This window comes from Macrotis lagotis, chromosome 8, assembly GCF_037893015.1.
Source record: "Macrotis lagotis isolate mMagLag1 chromosome 8, bilby.v1.9.chrom.fasta, whole genome shotgun sequence".
NCBI lineage: Eukaryota > Metazoa > Chordata > Mammalia > Peramelemorphia > Peramelidae > Macrotis > Macrotis lagotis.
This window is the reverse complement of record NC_133665.1, coordinates 129,659,970-129,680,916: the sequence shown is the minus strand read 5'-3', so window position 1 is coordinate 129,680,916 and position 20,947 is coordinate 129,659,970. Positions and strand designations below refer to the sequence as shown.

General features: G+C 33.7%; 1 protein-coding gene across 2 annotated transcripts in view; it reads right to left on the bottom strand.

Annotated features, from left to right (window-relative positions):
* FAM120A (family with sequence similarity 120 member A) overlaps nt 1–20,947 on the bottom strand; it is a 134,193-nt gene that overhangs the window by 26,862 nt on the left and 86,384 nt on the right. For both annotated transcript variants that reach the window (XM_074198343.1, XM_074198344.1), the window contains 2 exons: nt 13,310–13,559; nt 3,788–3,902 (listed from right to left, as the gene is read on the bottom strand). In XM_074198343.1, coding sequence (XP_074054444.1) covers nt 3,788–3,902; nt 13,310–13,559 — 365 coding nt within the window. The remainder of the gene's footprint in view (nt 1–3,787; nt 3,903–13,309; nt 13,560–20,947) is intronic.

The following is a 20,947-nucleotide window of genomic DNA, read 5'->3' as shown; positions in this document are numbered from 1 at the left end:
CAAAATGAAATGACAGGCTAGTGCTAGTAATCTAAGACTTGATTTTATTCCTAGGAATAAAAAAGGAAATACTTAAGAAAATCATTAATTGTTGGGGCTATGAAAAGAACTTCAATTAATTGAAAATCTATTTTATCAAATGGTTTCAGCTTTTACTAACCCCTTGACCAGAAGATCTAAAAGTTACCAAAATCTCAGATAGTTGGTTCTTTTTCCCTTCTGCTCCAATGGAGGTCTTAAGTTAATAAGCAAAAGATGATCATAAGATAAGAAAACAATATGGAGATAAAATTTGGGCAAAGAACAGGTTGAATAATGAATCCTTAAAAAGTCAAGAGTTTATTAATATCATAAATTGTGAGCAAAAAAAACGATTTGAAGTTGTGAAAAACATTCTGATTATTTTAAAATTTGAAAACCAAAATCTTTTTTAGGTTTTTGGCAAGGCAATGTGGTTAAGTGGCTTGCCCAAGGCCACACAGCTAGGTAATTATTAAGTGTCTGAGGCTGGATTTGAACTCAGGTCCTCCTGACTCCAGGGCCAGTGCTCTATCCACTGAGCCACCTAGCTGCCCCCCCCCCAATTTTTTAAAAAACAGATCAGATAAATGAAAACTATCCCTAGAGCAAAGTATTTAACAGGCCTTTTCACAGCTGAAGCTGCCTTTAATTTCCTTCTTTCTTGGCATCTTCCATTTGGCAATTCCTTTGCTCCTCTTGACCCTAGACATAGGCATTAAAAAAAAAAAATTTTCCAGGGGGCAGCTAGGTGGCGTAGAGGATAAAACACCGGCCCTGGAGTCAGGAGGACCTGAGTTCAAATCCAGCCTCAGACAATAATTATCTATTTGACTTTGGGCAAGTCACTTAACCTTAGTGCCTTGAAAAAAAAAAAAGAACACCAAAAAAACCCCAAACCCACAAAACTTTTTCCTACAAATAAAAAATAGATATCACCTTTGTGTACAAGGTTATGCTCTCCAAAGGAAATTGGGAATTTCCAAGGGAGCTAGACTAGTGGGGAAAAAAAAGCAATGAAAAATAACTATACTCAACATGTAGCTTTCTTAAATTAGAATTCTGGAACTGAGTCTGCAGATGAAGATTCAGGGAAAAAGTGCTCTGATGCAAAGATCTTCAAAGAAACAAAATATTAAAAAAGGTTATAGTGTATATCAACCCAGAAATGGAAAGATGGAATATAAGATGAACTACTAATAAAAAATTGATGGTAAATAAGACTCAGTAGACATACCTGATCTGATTTTCAGACCTGGAATGTCAACACTGATGTAAAAATCTATATAAGAAAAATAGGGGGTGGCTAGGTGGCGCAGTGGATAAAGCACCGGCCCCTGGAGTCAGGAGTACCTGGGTTCAAATCCGGTCTCAGACACTTAATAATTACCTAGCTGTGTAGCCTTGGGCAAGCCACTTAACCCCATTGCCTAGCACCCCCCCCCCCAAAAAGGAAGTAGATTTAGGTAGAGGAGGTTGTACTATGCTACAGTTAAAATATTTACAATATCATTGCCATGTAATATGAAAATGAAGGTAGTGGTGGGGAAATAATCTGGGTAGGAACAGAAAAAAAGTTAGCATCTGATTCAAACCAGGTGATACCAAAGGAAAGTAAAAAAAAATACTTGATAATATTAAAAAGGTTTTTCTGTATGAAAATTTGTTCTATAAAATGAAGAAAATAATGAGGCCTTTTCTTTTTTGAGGAAGCCCAAACCTGTGAATTCACTAGCACAAGCCACTCCTTGTGAAAAAAAAATTCCTCTACCAATACAGACTAATCTTTGCTTAGCAACTTCTGACTTTAAAGAGTTGCCCGAGGAACTAAGAGTTTAAGTGATTTATTTAGGATCGTCCAGACAAGTATGTCAGAAGAAAGACTTGAGTTTAATTGTTGAGGACACTAAATCCAGGTCACCATTCATAGTGATACATTGACTTTTTCCTTGGAGTTTGGGTGCTATGAGTCAGCTGACCTGGAACAGAGTCTAGAGAGCAAGTGGTTCAACACTGAAGTATTACATTTTAAGAAACAGTAAAGAAACTTAAGAAACTTAGCTTAATTTCAAATAAGGGAGATAGAAGAATGTACCAAAGAAATAAAAAGCCAAAGGGTTACTTGAGAAAATGCTTCATTGGAAAAGAATGGGGGAAAATTGCTACTGTCCATTCCTGAGATGTGGCTCTATGACCTCCTTTAACAGAAGGTCAGATCCTTGAGGGCAGGAAATTTTGTACATTTTTGTTGTTGGATACTCACCTAGCACAATACTCAGCACACAGCAGACATTAAAATCCTTGTAATGAAACTTTGCTTGGGAGAACACAAAATAGGGGAAATGACTGAGAAAACAAGAAATAGTGGAAAACTAAATATGAGAATGGTAAAATTTTAATTCATTCTCTTAAAAAAATTTTGTTACAAGGGAGAGCTCTATGGATGGGGAGGGGAAAGAGACTATTTGGAAATGAATGTCATGTTAAAAAGGCAACATACAATTTCCATGTACATATACAAGAAAAGGAAGACTGAGTAAGAACTCTAACAACTACTAAGATTTTGTCAGCAATTACTTAAATTACTCTAGAACTTTTCTCGACAACTATCCTGTGATGAAGGTAAACACACATAACCAATGACAAATAATATACTGAAAAACACACAAAGAGGGCAGCTAGATGGCACAGTGGATAGAGTCTGACCCTGGAGTTAGGAAAACCTGAGTTCAAATCTGGCCTCAGACACCTAGCTGTGTGATCTTGAGTAAGTCACTTAACCCCATTGCCTTACAGAAACTCATCCCCCCCAAAAAACCACAAAGCCTGTTACTATTATAATAAATAGCAGCAATCTGAGGAATGTTCAAGGAGTCAAACCAATGAAGAACTTAGAATGAAAAAACAAATGTTCCAAGGCACATATGTGAAATAATAACCCTAGATCACAATGCTGATTCCTCCTCCCCTGACTACACAAAATCATCTATGATACATAAATGGGAAGAAGATCTGTCACCATCATCTGGAGACATCCTCTTCAATCTTCTTCCTTTGTTTTTCACTTTTCCAAAGGAGCCTGAATGCTAATATGGTTTGATTAAGATTGATGTCAACTATGCTTCTCTGAAAAAGATGAATACTACAACCATCAACCCCACCTCTAAAACCTATAGTCCCCTGGCATTGTCATTTGGTTTAATTATGTTCTCTGAAGAACCTTGGGCCTTGTCATCAGCCCTGAAGCTGAACTTCCTTTTATGTGCTGTTTCCCTCATTTAGTATGCAATATTCTTGGAGAGGAAAAATTGTCTCCATTTTTTTTTCCATTTATATCCCCAATACTTAACACAGTGCTCAGACATAGTGCTTCACAAAAGCTCATTCATTCATTCACTCACTCATTCATTCATTCATCCATTCAAATAAGAGTAATGAGACAAGCTATGTAAAGAAAAAGTCAACCAAGATCGAGGGAAAAGAAGATTAAAGAAATGATCTCCTAAAATAAAGAATTCAAGTTCAATCTCCTGTAATGAAAATGTTACATATGGGAAAATTCAGAAAATAATAAAAGTATATCAGAAAGTTGATGTATTTCTCTATCAAGTAATAGGAATCCCTAACTGCTAAGGAATGTTACTGATGCAAGTGTTTTGTTCCACAGACTTAGAATGATGGATTTGCTACAGAAATATTGTCTTCAAATGAACCTATCATTGGACAAGTAAAGCTTCCTAAGACAATCACATTCAGTTTCCTCAGTTACCTTGAGCTCCTGCAGCTGATCAGGCTCATAAAGTTTGGGAGACAATGCTTGAGCCAGGAAGGCATCAAGTTCCTGGCGACGCAGTATCCGTACTCCTGGCCACTGCACCATATACCTAGGTGGAGGCAAGGTGATAAGAAAAGAAATTCTTATTAAAATCTAGGTTAAAATTTGAAGGAAAAAAAAAACCCCACCACAAATCCAAGCCTATTTTCTGAATAAATGCTGAGATGATATAAGGAAGGCCTATCCAGAAGGGTTTACTCAACTTTGGTAACCCTGTGCCTTTGAACTCTTTTTCTTCACTGTTATATACAGTAGTAAACAAATCACTAATGTGCAAAGTGAAGGTCATCTATTTATTGTGCTATTATTAACATTAGAGCATAACAAAATTATAAAAGTAGATTTCAGCTTAACATAAAAAGGAAATAACAATATGAATTGTCCAAAAATGGAATGAGCTGCCTCGTGAAATAGTACCTGTCAGAATTATTTAAGAACTATTTACCACGGGAGAAGTAGGACTATGACTTTCAAGATCCTTACAAACATTTAAAATATTTCCCTTACAAATAAATGATAAAATTAAGATGACACATTAAGTACAAAGTTGAACCATAAATCATTTCTACTTACAGGCTACCCTTAATACCAAGCATTCCTAATAATAGTTGGTGATAACATGATCAGAAACAGAAACTAATTTTAGTACAATGTAACTAGCAAGATAAATGTTGCAAAAAACTGTAGTGCTATTAAATGTTCCAAATTAAATTTACTTGTTGATTCTCTCTAAGCTCAAGGGTCATGCACTGGATTCTCTTTCTACACAGGTTCTTAATAGGTATCGGCTCTTTTTGTTGCTTGTTTTATTTTAAAACTCATAATACTATATTCTTTGCAATGAAGATTCATAAGCAAACAATGGCTGTCTTAGGCACATGCATGCAATAATTTATTCAAGTCCATACAATCTGTAGCATGTCTAGAGAGGAGTGTGGCATACATATCTTTTGAGAATCACTACCCTATACCAGGAGTGTCAAACTCAAATAGAAATGAGGCCACTAAACTGTACATATGGAACCCTGTGGTTCCTTAGGTTTTACTGTTTTTAATCTATCTATCTATCTATCTATCTATCTATCTATCTATCTATCTATCTATCTAATTATTTCCAAATTACCTATGAATCTGATTTGGCAACACTCAGGATTGCCATGGGCTGCATATGGTTCATGGGCAAAATGCTTGACGGCTCTATACTAATCAACATGTACAAAAGGGGATGAACCGGGTTCAGGGAAATATGAAGGTCTGGAGAAACTACCATTTGTCATATGAACTTTCAATATCCCAATAAGGGAAAAAATAGTTTTTTTCAGTTGGTCATCATCTAGGCAGTATGATTTAGGACAATGGTATCAAGCTCAAACAGAAATCCCAATGGCTGCATATTGACTTAGAAAATTACAAATTAATATTATTCATTTATTAAAACTTCTCCTACACTTTAATCTCCTTCAGGTAATTCTAGGAGTTGGCCTAAGAGTTGGGCTGGATTTGACAACTCAGCTTTACATTCTCTCACTTACTTCTTCAACTCCCATGTCTTCAATTATTGCCTTTCTGCAGATGACTAAACTTCATACTCCTGTCCTTTATTCAAGTATCACTTACTGTTTGTGAACCTTTTGTCTTCTCTTATCAAACTCCCATATATATGCTGGCTCTCTATTATTCCTAAAGTCATTACCCCTAGTTTGGGTCCTCATCATGTTTGTCACAGACTGACTCAAATCACTTAAATCTGTTTCTCCCACAGATAGCAACACAGCATTCTAAATAAGACCATGTCATTCCTCAGAAAATTCTAGTGGCTCCCTATTGTTACTATACTAAAACACACACTTCTGTGCCTTTTAAAGTTCTTCATAATCTGGTCCCAACTTACATTTTCAAGCTTATTATATTTTTTTATATTATAAGCAAGGTGGTCAACTTCACCAAGCACTTATTTACTGCCTATGATCCAGGAACTAGTGATTCAAAAAGAATCAACAAAAGAACAACACTATCTGCCCTCAAGGAGTTTACATTCTATTGGAGGAAGGGAATGAAATAATATCTACAAAGAAAATTCAGTACAAAATTATTTCAGGAGATAAGGCATTGGCAACTGGAAGGGAGTTGGGTAGAAGAATGAGGAAAGGAATAAGGACAAATATTCTGTTAGGAACAGCTAAGCTGAATTTTCAAGGAATCTAAGAATTATACAAAGCAGAAGATTCCCTCTGAAAGAGGATTTCTTCATTCATTTCTGAAATGGGGGACAAACTATGCAAAGGTACAGAGATTAGAGAAGGAATGCTGAGTATAGGGTATAGAAAGCAGGTCAGCTTGATTAGAATAATGTTAAATAAATATGAAAAGATAGACTAGGGTTAGTTTTAAAAGCCTAACAGAGGGATTCGTAGTTATCCTAGATAGTATATCCTAACCACAAGATTGTCTTGAAAGACACATGGTGAAGTGAAAAGTTTTAACATTATTACTGCAATTTGTCACTTAAAGATTCTGTGGATTGGAACAATGTGGATGGCTTAGAATTGAGGATGACATTGAAGTAAAATCTGCTGCATATAATAAAAAAGGACACATTAAAAAAATACAGCACATTCCAATCTCACTACTATATGGAGGTGGAAAGTATGTTGTATCAGGAGTCTTCTGGAACTGGAGTTTGTCTACATTGCCTGACCTTATAACACTGTTGTTACTTTGACACAGTGCTATTCTATCATACTTATTTATCTTTAAAAACCCCTTATCATTGTCCAGTTGAGGGATATTTTTTCAGTTTCTAATTCATTATTATCACAATAAGAGCTGCTAAAAATATTTTTTGTATAAATGGGTTTTCTTATTTATTTGATCTCTTGGAAGTAAACACCAAATATAAGTTTAATTATTTTAAGGATGTTTTCAAATTGCCTTCTAGAATGGCTGAATCAGTAGTATATGATTCTACCAACAGTATACTGACATTCCTGTTTTCCCATAGATCCTTTAGCATGTAATTTTCCTATATTGTCATCTTAGATCGCCAATCTAAATGGCCTGAAATGGTAATTCAGAGTTGTCATAATTTGCATTTATCTAATTACTACTTATGTAGATAACTGTATTCTTAGGCTGGGATTATTTCTTCTGAAAATTCCTCATTCCAATCTTTTGACCATATTTCAATTGGGGAATGATTCCAATTCTAAATTTAATTCACACACATATCTTAGAAATGAGACTTTTGTCCATGTTACAGATCATTTTCCCAATTTCTTGTTTCTTTTCAAATTGTATATGCATTGAATTTTGTTTGTTCAAAAACTTTTCAATTTTACATATTCAAAATTATTCATTTTACCTCACAGGGCATTTCTGTCTTTTTGTTTGGTCAAGAATTCTTCCTCTTACTATAGATTTGCTTGGTAATATCTTCCTTGTCTCTCTAATTTGCCTATTTTTTTTTTTTAGGTTTTTAGGTTTTAGGTTTTTGCAAGGCAATGGAGTTAAGTGATTTGCCCAAGATCACAAAGTGAGGCAATTCTTAAGTGTCTGAGGTCACATTTGAACTCAGGTCCACCTGACTCCAGGGCCGAGACTCTATCCACTATACCACCCAGCTGCCTTTTTTTTTTAAGGTTTTTGCAAGGCAAATGGGGTTAAGTGGATTGCCCAAGGTCACACAGCTAGGGAATTATTAAGTGTCTGAGGTCGGATTTGAACTCCTGACTCCAGGGTCAGTGCTCTATCCATTGTGCTACCTAGCCACCCCACCAGCTACCCTTCTTGCAATTGTTTTTAATGGGTTTTCTAGGTTAGAGATCATAATATGATCTGTGAAAATGATTTTATTTCCTCTTTGTCTAAACTCAGTTCTCCAATTTTATTTTCCTATACCTATCATTTCCAACACTATATTGAACAGTAATGTTGATATTGGACATCCTTGCTTTACCCCTGATCTTACTGAAAAGTATACTAAAATTCCATTACAGATAACATTGACTCTTGGTTTTAGATTGATCCTCCTTGTTATTTTAGGGAATGCTCTGTTAATTCCTATGCACTGCAATGCCTTAAATAGGAATAGCTGGGGCAGCTAGGTTAAGCAGTGGCTTAAATCCCAGGTTTGGCATCAGGAAGACTTTATTTATTTAAGACCCTGGGCAAGTCACTTGATACTATTTGCCTCAGTTCCTCATCTGTAAAATTAGTTGGAGAAGAAAATGGCAAACTACTCCAGTATCTTTGCCAAAAGAACCCCAAATGAAGTCATGAAGAGTTGGACACAAATAAAGAGCAACTAAACAATATCAAATCAGGAGTAGATACTGTATCATGTCAAAAGATTGTTCTGTATCTATTAAAGTAGTCATGGCTTTTAAAAACCAATGATGATTAATTACATTTGTAATTTTCCTAATATTTATTTTTCAGAGGTAGAATTATAAGCATTCCACTTCTTTCCTGTTCTGTTAATCTGAGAATTTATGTGTTTGTAAATATTCATTTAGATATTCTTTGATTTTCAGTATTTCTATTTTGATGTTTAATTGCAGATTTTCAATTTGTTGGTTTTCTTTTTAATTGCGCAACCATTTCGTTTATCTGTCCTTTTCTCTTTTAATTACGACAATGTTTATAGATGGATGTTTTCCTTTTGCTACTCCTTTGACTAGATTTCCAAAATTTTGGTATTGCTGCTATTATCGACTAACATGGTGAATAGAGCACTGGATCTGGAATTGGGAAGCCTGGGCAAGTTACTTAATCTATGTTTGGCTCAATTTCTTCAACTCTGAAATGGGGAATCATAGTAACACTTACTTCCTAGGGTTTTTGTGGGAAATCATATGAGATGATATTTATAAAGATTGTGCACAGTGCCTCACACAGAGAAGGCATTATATAAACGCTTATTCCTTTTCCCCCTTCTTTGAAAAAATTATCACTTCTATAACACACTTCAGAATAAAATTTTTTTCATTTCAAATTAATTTTTTAATCCTTGTTTTCAAGATCTTTATTACAAATTTTACTATATTATGGTCAGTAAAGGATGCATTTAATATTTCTGCTTTTGTGCATTTGTAATCTTTAAATGCCTTATTACATGTCCATTTTTCATTTCTGAGTGTCTTTTAGGAGATGACTGAATGCTTTCAATTTCTACCCTGGCCTCTGTTCAAAGAAACCTTTGCAGGGTTCTTTAATGATTTCTTAAAAATATCTAGATTCTATTTTTTTTTTGGTCATGGCTTTCAGGTAGTCTAATCATTCTTAAATTACTTTCTTAATCTGTTTTCCAGTTTTAAATGTAAGAAACTATATACATTCTATTTTTTCCCAGTTAATTTCAATAATTCTTGATATTTCATGAAGTTATTTGCTTCTATTTGGTTAGTTCTAATTTTCAAGGTGCTATTTTCTTGGATAAGACTTTGTACCTCGTTTCCAGCTGTTAATTCTCTTATCATCATAGCTCTCATTTCTTTCCCATTTTTCCACTATTATTCTCATAAGATTTAAAAAATCAATTCTACTTATTACCTTTTAAATTCTTTTCCACATTCTTGATGAACTTGTGTCCAAGTTGTAGTTTTACCTTGAGGTAAAGTGACTTCAAGTCAAGATTCCTTATTTGCTCAATTTTTAGAAACGACTTGAGTTGAGACTTTGTTATTGCTGGATCCTGAATACTTCTGGGAAGAATGTCTAGCTTGAGCTTCTGACCTCTTAAGTAATTCTGCTGCTTTTAGTTTTGGCAGGGGTAGGGGAAGTCAGGGTGAGAGTGGGCTAATTACAAATTTTCACTACTTCCAAAATAATGGGATTGGGAGCAAAAGTCTCTTCACTGTCCTGGTCTGAGCTCTGCTAGTCTCTGATGCAGGTTTAGGTCTGTTGGCTTGACCTTGATTGGAAGTTTCAGTAGACCACTGACTGATCCAGCCACTAGTAGCCCACAACAAGTCTCTGTAGATCCAGAGCAAATGAATCTAGGGCTCCTCTTTGGTCTGGATTCTTGCCTTGGCTAATACACTGCAAGCTTCCAAGCTGGGTTGGAGGCTAGAGCTGAGTCCCTGGTTCTGTTTCTGGGATCAGTCATATAACTATTCTACTTCTGAACTGATTCCTTCCTCAGTATGCAGCCAGGGTCTGCTAACTCCTGCTCCTCTCCAAAATCCCTCCTTAGTCCAACCTGAAACGGAGTAATGAGAAACAAAGCTGCCACATGGCATTAATCTCTGCACCCTGTACTAATTCAGGGATCCTTGGGCTCTTTTTCTACCCCTATGCTTCCCTTGGTTCTCCACATACAATAAATGCCTGGCCAAATACTATCTGCTATGTCCTAAGACCATCTTGGGCTAGAAAAATAACTCACTGTGACTTGTTCTTAGATTTCCCAATCAAAATTTGGTGTGGTGTATTTTCTAGATCTTTGCAGAGGAGGAGTTAGGCTATAATACTTCTTACTACTCTACCAATATAAATGTCTCTCCAGGCCTATTTTCTTTTTCTTTTTTTAGATTTTGCAAGGCAATGGGGTTAAGTGGCTTGCCCAAGGCCACACAGCTAGGTAATTATTAAGTGTCTAAGGTCAGATTTGAACCCAGGTACTCTTGACTCCAAGGCTGGTACTCTATCCACTGAGCCACCTAGCTGCCCCCAGGCCTATTTTCATGTGAAGAAATTGATTTACAGAGAATGACTTACCTAAGTTCACATCAAACAATAAGGAGTGGAACTAAGATTTCAACCAATATCTTTGATGTCAAATCTAGTGCTCTTTCCACCAGTTACTAGAATACCACAATTTACTATTAATTCAACTAGAAATTGATTCACTAGAAGATTGTCTACTACAAAATGTCCTCTTAAATGATGATTCTCTCCAGACTTTTACTTCATAACAACAAAAATTTTTCCTACATGATGTCTGGCATGTATATTTTTCACTTTTAATTTTAAAACAGTTTATTTCTCAGGGAATTTTGAAAATCTTGCCTATGTATGAAAAAACAATTTTCAGAAATCTGTTTACAATCTCTATAACATTTTTTGTTAAAGGTATCCACATTCTTTAACCATCAAATTTTATACACATATTTTGTTCATCCTAATTCTTTGTTCCTTAAATTCTATAAACCCTTTACTCCCTACTCCCTCTCTGAATACTTTCCCCATCATTGCCAAGACCCTTATATTCTAATTTGGTTCTTTATTATTTTTTTTCCAAAGCAATGGGGTTAAGTGATTTGCTCAAAGTCACACAGCTAATAAGTATCAAGTGTCTGAGTCAGAATTTGAACTCAGGTCCTCCAGACTCCAGAGGTGGTACTCTATCCATTGAATCACCTAGCTGCCCCTAAATTGGGACTTCTTAACCCATATTGTGGATTAATGCAATAACTTTTATTTTTTTGCAAGGCAGTGGAGGGAATTAAGTGACTTGCCCAAGGTCACACAGCTAAATAATAATTATGTATCTGAGGCCACATTTGAACTCAAGTCCTCCTGTCTCCAGGGTTAATGCTCTATCCACTGTGCCACCTATGCAATAACTTTCTAACTGATCTTTCTGCCTCCTACATTGTTCCCTTATAATTCATCTTATGTTACTTAGAATGACTAATAATCACCAACTGGAACACTTTTGAATCAAGGCTGGGGGCATCTATGCAAAAAAAAAAATCACATAAAGAGTAAATTATTTATTTTCTAAATGGTCAATTAATTTTCTGATAGTATCAAAACAACATTAGAATTAAAAATGAAAGCATACTATATTGTAGGCTACACTAAAGGCCTGCTTCAAACCTTTATTTTGGTGTGGAAGGAACTCTGGATTCTCAAAAGTTTTTCTGAGTATGACCTTGGTTACATCCTACCAAGCAGGGAAGGTTCTCAGTATGGGCTAGCAATGGACTTTGTATTTTGTTATATGGAGAAGCTCATGACCTTGAGTGTTGACCACCAAGAAATGAAGTAGATTTTAAAAAAATGTGAATAGAAAGAGTATCTATACTGTTGAAGACAATTTTTTTTAACCATTACAAGCTACTAAATATTACTCCAACTCTCACCTGCAATCTATCTACTGATAGATTAACCTTAAACAAAAGTTCCAAATCATATCACACCCCTCATATTGTACTCTGTCCACCGAGAAAACCCTAAAGACTATGGTTTGGTTTGGTTGACATACAAAGCCTTCAACATACTTTTTTCATTTTCATCTCACATTATTCCCCCATATCATCAGAGAAATTGATCATACAAAACAGATTATATATTTCCCCCGGTCTGTTTTCTTTCCCTTCTGCTCAGAACTTTCATTACTTCCAACTCCTGAAATTTTATTTAACTCTCCATGATCTGTATCAAACATTATTTTCTCCATGGTCCTTCCTTTTATCTGCTTCTCTGCCCTGGTCACTCAAAAGCTACAAATGTCTATTCTTCCTGAAATCCTATAGCACTTGGGTTATCAGGCACTTGTACAGTTCTGGAATTGTTAGACAGCACAGACTTCATCTCACAGTTAAGGATCTCAAGATCCAGAATGGTCAAGAGCCTTGTTCAGCCAAGCCCAGGATAGAATTCAGGTCTACTGCCTCTTAATTCCACCAATGCATATTAGGCATTTAAGGACAAATAGACCAACTAAAAATAGTCCCTGTACTCGGAGAACTTACACCCAAAGGCATATATACACAAATTCATGCAACAGCAACTATTAAGGGTCATAAGGCAGAATGCAAAAAGAATCTAAAAAAAAAATCCTCTGTTCTTAGGATTAGAGATGTGGAGCTGGAAGTTTTATTTTCTATCATATGTATCTAAATAGAAATTATTATCCTAGTTAGACTGTAAGCTTATGTCAACTCATTTCAATTTAACAAATATTTGCACAAATGTTGATATTCAAGGCCATAAAGAGGAAAAATGACAGTCACAGGTTTGTAACTTTAGACCTATAAGAAAGTATGAATATTTTCCATTTTATAGGTTAGACTTGGAGTAACAAATTACTTGCTCAAGGTTAAAGAGATATTAAGAGGTAGGTATTCCAGTTCAAGCAGCATCAAGGAATCTATTATTTAAATAAGAGGGACAGGACATGCAAATAAATATGACTGACACAAAGCAGAATATGCCAAGGACAAAGGGCCTAGCAAAGTGCTAGAAAATGTGAGAAGAAAGTGACTATTTTTCACCAGGGTCAAGGGAGAAAGAGTCAATGATGATTTCATATGGAAATAGGTCTTGGAGAGAGCTAGAGAAAGTGGAATAAATCTTGCCATTAGGATCCAGCACAGTCCTTTATACATACAAGGTTTGTTCAGTTCATGAAAATAATATTCTCTGAGTCTCCTGGTTCACTCAAGTTTTATTTTTGTGTTAATTCACATTTAACTTAACTGCAATAAAGAGAGAGAGATAAATACTAACCGTAATACACAGCAGAGCACCATAAGGTGAGTGGGCACATTAGTTGGATTGAGCATTGCTGGTGTATCTGATCTCATACAGGCCAAAAATGCTCTCATTCTTCTATTCTTATCTTCTACAGCTTTCCCCAGCCATAGTTTCTTCAGGTTAGGGCAGGTCCACTCCCTGAATGCAAGTGCTTCCACCAGTTCAGGTGTTTGGGGAGATTTTCCTTTGTAAGCAGCCCATTCTTTAATTATCACTGGCGAAACTGAGGAAAGAAAAAAGTATTGAAAAGCCTTTTATAGTGTCTATTTTGTGATCTTTAAAATATTAGCACACGAAAAAACTAATTATACATAAGACACTTGAAATCCTGTTGAGATGGGAAAAACAAGGACCCCCCCAAAAAACTTTTTTTTTTTTACATCTTGAATATATTATGCAATTCAAATAAATCACCTCTTAGAGCTTATATAAAGGCAGAGAAGTATGTCCTGAAGAGGAGATAAAAATTCCTTTGGAATGGAACTATAAAACTATTTCTCCTCCAAAGATCTGCTAATGGAAAGAAGCATCCGAAATCAATTCTTGTTTTAATTACTTTTACCTATCAACCAGATAATAACAGAATTTATGTACTTCAGTTTATAAAAGCATTGCAAAATCAACCACATCCATGAAGAAAAGCTATTATTAATTTACAAAGCAAATACTTCTTTCTTTTCGTAAAGTCTAATGTTCTTTCATTTCCCTTTTATCCTTTTTATCTCTAAGTTTACAGATATATAATTATAATCTTCCCATTTTAAAAACTAACAAGTAATAACTGAGCAACTAACTGACTCAAAATCCCATAAGAATCCAACTAGATATAAAACTCAAGAATCTGAAATTTTAAACCAAGTAGGAACAAATTAAGATAAATTAATTTCAATAAAAAATAAATGATATTTTAGCAACAAGAAAAAAATTCACATAAAAACCACATGCATTTCCCAACTTCCAAATTATGCACAGACCTATGTTAGGCAAATTACAGAACAATTAATATTTATCACCTGGAAGGAAATTAAATCCTCAAGAATGTATATTAATTTAAACATGTTTAAAAAAAATCACCAAAATCACATCTAAAAATAATAAGCAATCCATTTTAGTTGTAAAAATAGCAAGGGAACTTCTGAGGCTAGCATAGACCAGGTCAATATAGAAAAGTCCTAGAGTTGATTATTATATATTATTGAACATAATGACTCAAGTTGAAAGGAAAACATTGCATAGAGTAGGCACTTAATAAGTATTTGATTGGCTCATACTACAAATACTAATTTTAGCATTAATATATCCTATCTAAGTAATAATCACTATCCTATGATGGGGTTTTCTTAAAGCAAGACCCGCTTTATTAATAGCTGGACTAAACCAAAAAAGAAAAGCATTCTAAAGCATCAAGATTTTGGTAAGGGAACTAACCAATGAATGACTGCTCGATTACTATTTTTAAGTACAGATGCACAATGATATAATTTTTCAGAAAATGTAGAGGGTAAAATGTTAGACTTTACACCAAAGAAAATCACCAGTAGAAAAAAAATACATGTAAATCTTTGAGTCAGGCTTTTTTCAAGGGTTTTAGGTAACAACAGTAAGAGTCATACGAATACATAGCAAGAATGATATAGGCTATTCTTATATTTCATTCCATTTTCTGATGATTAATCAACATTAGCTGCTTTTTTGGTAACTATACCAAACAAAACATAAGAAATACTTTTCTTAATCTTTTCCTGTTGTTACTATTTGAAAAGTTTCTTTTATCTTTTGATTTTTTGAATATATAATTTAAGAAACTTTACTCAGGTATTAAGGGTTTGTAATCTGTCAGTTTATATCGATAAAATGGTGGATCTTTGAAATATACAAGTTTTTATGTTTTGGAAAGATTCTGAAAGAAAAATTTTAGACATTTCACATTACTGTCTGTATGTGTGGATGTCTGTATATATATATATATACACATACACACACAGGTACACTTGTAGGTATTATCAATATACAAAAGAATCACATAAAAATTAAGAAAAAGAATTATACAGCTGGTTGGTTCCTGCCCTTAGGCTCACAATCTAAAAATCATTTAGGTTTTATAAACTGTAATCAGAAAACCAATTTTATCCATTTTTCTGAGTCAGGTACTACAATATCTTCAAAAATAACAATCTAATACTGACTATATTTCTATTCTTTTATAAATGCCATTATATACCATGGTAAAACAAACAATTCGTCATAAATTTTAGATATAATCAATATACAGAAAGACTAACTTTTAGGAATGTACTTGTTTCAATGCTATATAAGTGAACTAAATTATATGGCTTTATCCTTGATTCGTGGGTTAACATACACAAGATTCTTTTTCTTTGAATACTATAGTTCAGAACAATTATGTTACAGTTCTTGTTAACGCTGAGATTGTTAATATCTATAATGATTTTACAGATCAGAGCATATTGTTGTGCTTTCTTGAGCAAACAAAACTCCTATTTGATCTATTATTACTTCAGGTACACTACCAATTACTTTCTATCACTTATTCTTATTCTTCCCTCCCACTTATTTCCCTCTTGGGTTTACCATAGTAGAATGACTAATGAATGAATAATTCATTGAAATATATAGAGAAAATAACATAAATATCAAACTGCCCATTGGTATACCAATCTGCTTCAAATAATTTTAATTCAAATTATTTTTTGTGTGGGATAAAAAGCGACTGTATCCCTCTAATTTAATGCAAAGTTCTCTCTGAATCACCTCCGACCTTACGGGTTTTCTCTGGCTCTCAAAGGCAAGTTCCAAGATGGCTGAGTTGGGAGGTCTTTTTCATGGTCCCAGGGTGTCCAAGAGTTAGTTTTGCAACATTTGGTGACATCAAATTCACCTATCTTCAACTTAGGATTTCCAGATTTATAACTCAGATAATCATGACAATGTTGTAAGGGATACTCCAAGCAGAATTTCCTGAGTAGTTACCATGCATAGAATTGTACATTCAATTCCCCCTGTCCCCATAGTATTAAATACATTTTATTCATTAAATGGTTCCTAAAAAATTTTTCTGAAGACTAATGAAAATGCATATTAAGACATAGCTCCTACCCATAAGCAGTTGCTAATATTGTTGAATTTTATTTCTTTACTTTTGAAAAGCCATCATCTAAATAAAGACTGAAAAAAAGTAAGCTATTTTAAAGCTCTCAAAGGAAAAAATTTTAACTTAATTACTTCTAGCCCTCAATAGTTCTTACATTAATTTATAATTGTAGGCACTAGGTCTTCTTAGTTGCAATTCCTCCTGTTTTATATTACATTGCTTTCTCCCAATCCTATCCTGCTTTCAATAATCACAGTATTACTTCTTTTTTAAAGAAAGGAAAAAATAAGGAATAGACCTGGGATTATACTGATATAGGGAATCCCCAGTTAAGGAAATTCCCTCTTCAAGTCAACATCTTTATTTTTACAGTTTATAATTTCAAACAGTTGCCAAAAGCTCCGAGTAGTGACTTGTCTGGTATCATATGTACTAGGTGGGACTTGGAACCCAGGAATCCCTTGGTCTCTGACTAAATCCTGCTCTCTACTCAGTACAACATATTGCTTCTGTTCATATATCTGATTTCTCTTTCCGTTTGCTTTTTTCCCTCCTCTCCCTTTTTAAAAAGTGTTAATAATCAAGGTCCTATGATTCATTGGTATGGGAATTCCTTCCATTATGTGTCCCTGTTAGAACATAAAATAAGAGCTGACTAAAAGCTCAAATAAGTGACTTGTCCCTAGTCACCTAACTTAACAGGGCAGGATGTGATTGCCAAGTTTTTCTGAATCCAAGCCCAGTACACTATCCACCATACCTTACTGTCCTCCCAAATTAAAAACAAAACAAAAAAGAAACATATTTTGAATATGTTCATCTCAGATGGAAAGGATCGTGTGGGGAAAGAACACTAATTGGATCAGGGGACCAAGAGAGTGGTTTCAATACTTGCATCAAGTGCTCTGTAAACCTGAGCAACAGGGTTTTTACCACAAAAGAGATCTCATGCAGTACCTATTTCTTGATACTTAAGAGATTTTAACTAGTCCAGTTGCCCAAATCTGATTTTGATTCACTAAGATAGCAAGGTGAACACATATTCTTCTCTCCAAATCTCACTGGTAAGTGATACATATTTAAGTTCAACTTTTTGGCTTTAGACTAAATTGATCTTCATCATATATGAAAACACAAGATATCTTGTCATGTATTACAAGGTTTTTATCACTTCTTTTTCTTCTTCATAGTTGTAGAAAATCACAAAAGAAATTCAGTATGTAAAATATTTTGGAGAAAATATTGATCCAAAATTTTAATAGCAAATGACTTCTAACAAACTTGGATTTTTCTACAGCTGTTCAGCTAACTTTTGAATGGTCATTATGCTTGAACCATTCAACTTTTCTGAAAGAAAGTGTATACAGAATCAGAAGAGTCACACAAAATAAAGCTGTGACTTCCTTTCCTAAAAGTCATAGAAGAAAAACCTTCTTATTTGCCAATCATTTTTCATAAACGATAAATAAGGATATCTTAACTTATTTTAAACATAATCCATAGTCCTGAATTTTACAAAAATGTTCAAAAGGTATTGTTTAAAAAGAAACAGTCTAAATGATTTCACTTTGGAATTATTTAAACATAAGGAAGCAAGTTTGAATAAGCAATTTACTTGTCTACCAAAACACTTATAAAATGTGTCAAAACCAGTCATTTCCTTTTTTGTAGTTTTCTTCTTGTTCTAAAATGCCAAAGAATGAAAAAAAAACCAGATAATTCTGTTAAAACAATAGTTGGAATATATTTCTTATCACAATATTTTAAATTTACCATCAGGTTCAATAAAAATACCTTATCTGGTCAAACTTAGGACTGCCTCCCTAAAAAAAGTCTCCATTTTATCACCCTTTTACATATGAAAGAACAAAAGAAGGGTATCTCCAAGAAGTCAAAGAAAAAAAGGTTCCTCATATGTCACAATATAAACAAATTTGGCAGTAAAGAAATGAAAAGAAAAATAGATACCCAACAAATGGGAAATGGTTAAAAAAACAACTGTGGTACTCGAATATAATGGAATATTCCATATTCCAAACAGTGAATATGACATTGAGAAGTTAGAAAAGACATAATTATAAACACTCTTTCATAGAAAGTAAGTGGAATAAAGAAAAACAACATGCACCTGATTATAAGATGTAAATGGAAAGAACAAAAAACAAATTTAATACAGTGTACTTATAATAAGACTAGTCCCAAAGAGGAGATTTTTAAAAAATGCAATATTCAAATGGATTTTAACATGTAACTGGGGAAAAAAAAAGAACACATTTTTAAAAATTTAATGTTCTTCTTTCTTTGCATAAGGGTGGAGCTCTGGGGATGTACTTTCAGATTTGGCTAATAAAATATCAGCTAGTTTTGATCAACCTTTTTTTTTATTGCCTTCATGCTCGATCTGAGAGAGGAAATATATTTGGAAATGAAGGTTATAGTAAAAAACAAAAGAGGCAAAAAAAATTTAATAAAGCAAAGAGGTTATACCTACCTTTTTGAGTGAGAATGAACTTCAAAATCTTTGTTTAAAATTTTATCAAGATATAGGTCTATACTATAATTCATTAAAAGGTTCACCCAATATTCTAAATGTTCTAGGTTCCCTCTCACCCTGCTGAAGTTGTTGCTGTTACTAATCAGATGAACTTCACAGGCAAGGAACAACCAAAGTGATCAATAACCCAGACAGAGCTCACACACATAATTACTTTTCCGTTTGAGTTGATGACAATAGTAGTTAGGCAGGAAGAAAAAAATCTGGCAGTTTTGATTGCCCCTATTACTTATGAAATGTTTGTAAAACAAGGGGAAGAATTGGTCACCTGGGGGACATAGAAGAACTAGAGAACTGAAGATCCTCTTGGCACTCTTCATCTAAAATATATACAGTGTCACCACATGAATTCTGGGGAAATGACTAAATTGTATTGTCCTACATGTTTTTGTTGATCATGTTTAAAAGTAACAAGAATTCATTGAGATGAATCAGATTTCAAAAAGTGACAATGACATACATGTGATAAAATTAAGGTAAGTTTCATAAATAAAAATTGTTTATGGATTCAGTAGAGCTATATTTTGAGATCTGGCTCTAATCAACTAAAAATGAGAGTAGAAGGAGAAAATTAGTGGAGAAATTATATAATAAATCCTATCAAAAACAGCTCTACATTGAGATTCTTTTGAGTTAGGTGCATAAATCGACAATTTTAAATTTCAAACTTTTAATTTTGTTGTATTTACTTTAGAAATATTGGTTAAATAGACTTTTTCCCCTTCAGAATGTTTTTCCTGGTGCTAAGGCTATCACTTAGATCACATTTGAGGTGACAAAAAAAAATTAAAAAAAGGAAGACTCAATTGGGAAATTATTTTAGTCAGAAACAAATACATCATAGATCCCAGAACAGGGAGGCCCATATTTCAGGGTCAACAAAAAAAAAAGGTTTAATTTCTCAAATGAAGTCATTACAGTTTATCTCACAATATGGAAATCTCAAGGACATTAACAAGGTTTCAGTTTTTCATTTCACAAAAAAGGCTTATTATGATGATAATGATATTTATATTATAGAAAGTATAAGCTTATTATTGAAGAAAGAAATCACCTTTACCTTTGTAAATCCTTCAATAACCAAGAACAATGTACTATTTATTACACATTAAGTACTTAATGTTTAATGAAAAAAGGAATCGGTTCCTAACTTTAGGAAATCATGCCCCTTATTTACTAAATAGGATATCCAAAAGTCTGCTTATTATATTATCCTTTAGCTAGAATTAAAGGCATTAAAAAATCTACTCCTATAATCAAAGGATCCAGTGTTGGAAGTGGCATTTGGCCCTATTTCCTTATTTTATATCACTCTAAGTCAAATAATTTGCCTAAAGTCAGAAAGGTAGTAAATGTAGCAGAATCAAAATTAGAATCCAACTCCTCTACTTAAAATCAAAACAGCTCTTCCAATCAAAATAAAGAACGTTAAAATATATTGAATTTTCAAGACTAAGCATAGATCAGCATACTCAGCTGAGTTTATCTAGTCATTGAGAGTTGATTTAATTTAAATATTTAAAAAATTTAAAAACTGGGTCTCCAAAGAAGTTATACTAATAACTTCTACCAATACTAAAATGATATATGCAAGTATTTAATTCCTAAAACAATAGTGTTACAAAGATATCTAAATAGTGAAACTCCTAAAAATATCTTATCATGTATTAACTAAAAGCCCTCCCCTAAAACATACTTTGTGTAGGGTTATTTATATTTCTAAAACCTTTTAGTTATCAAGATGAACTTCTATGTGATAGAATTTTAGCAAATAACAATGTGAAAGATTTCCAGGTACTTTTTTTTTATTTTTTAAAAAGGTGAATAGCATAGATATTATCATTTTGGGAAGACCTTACAGGCTTTTCTAAATGATTCCCACATTTCTCTACTTTTTCTATACTCTGCCATCCCACTTCAAAACCTTCAGGATGTCTAAAAAAGT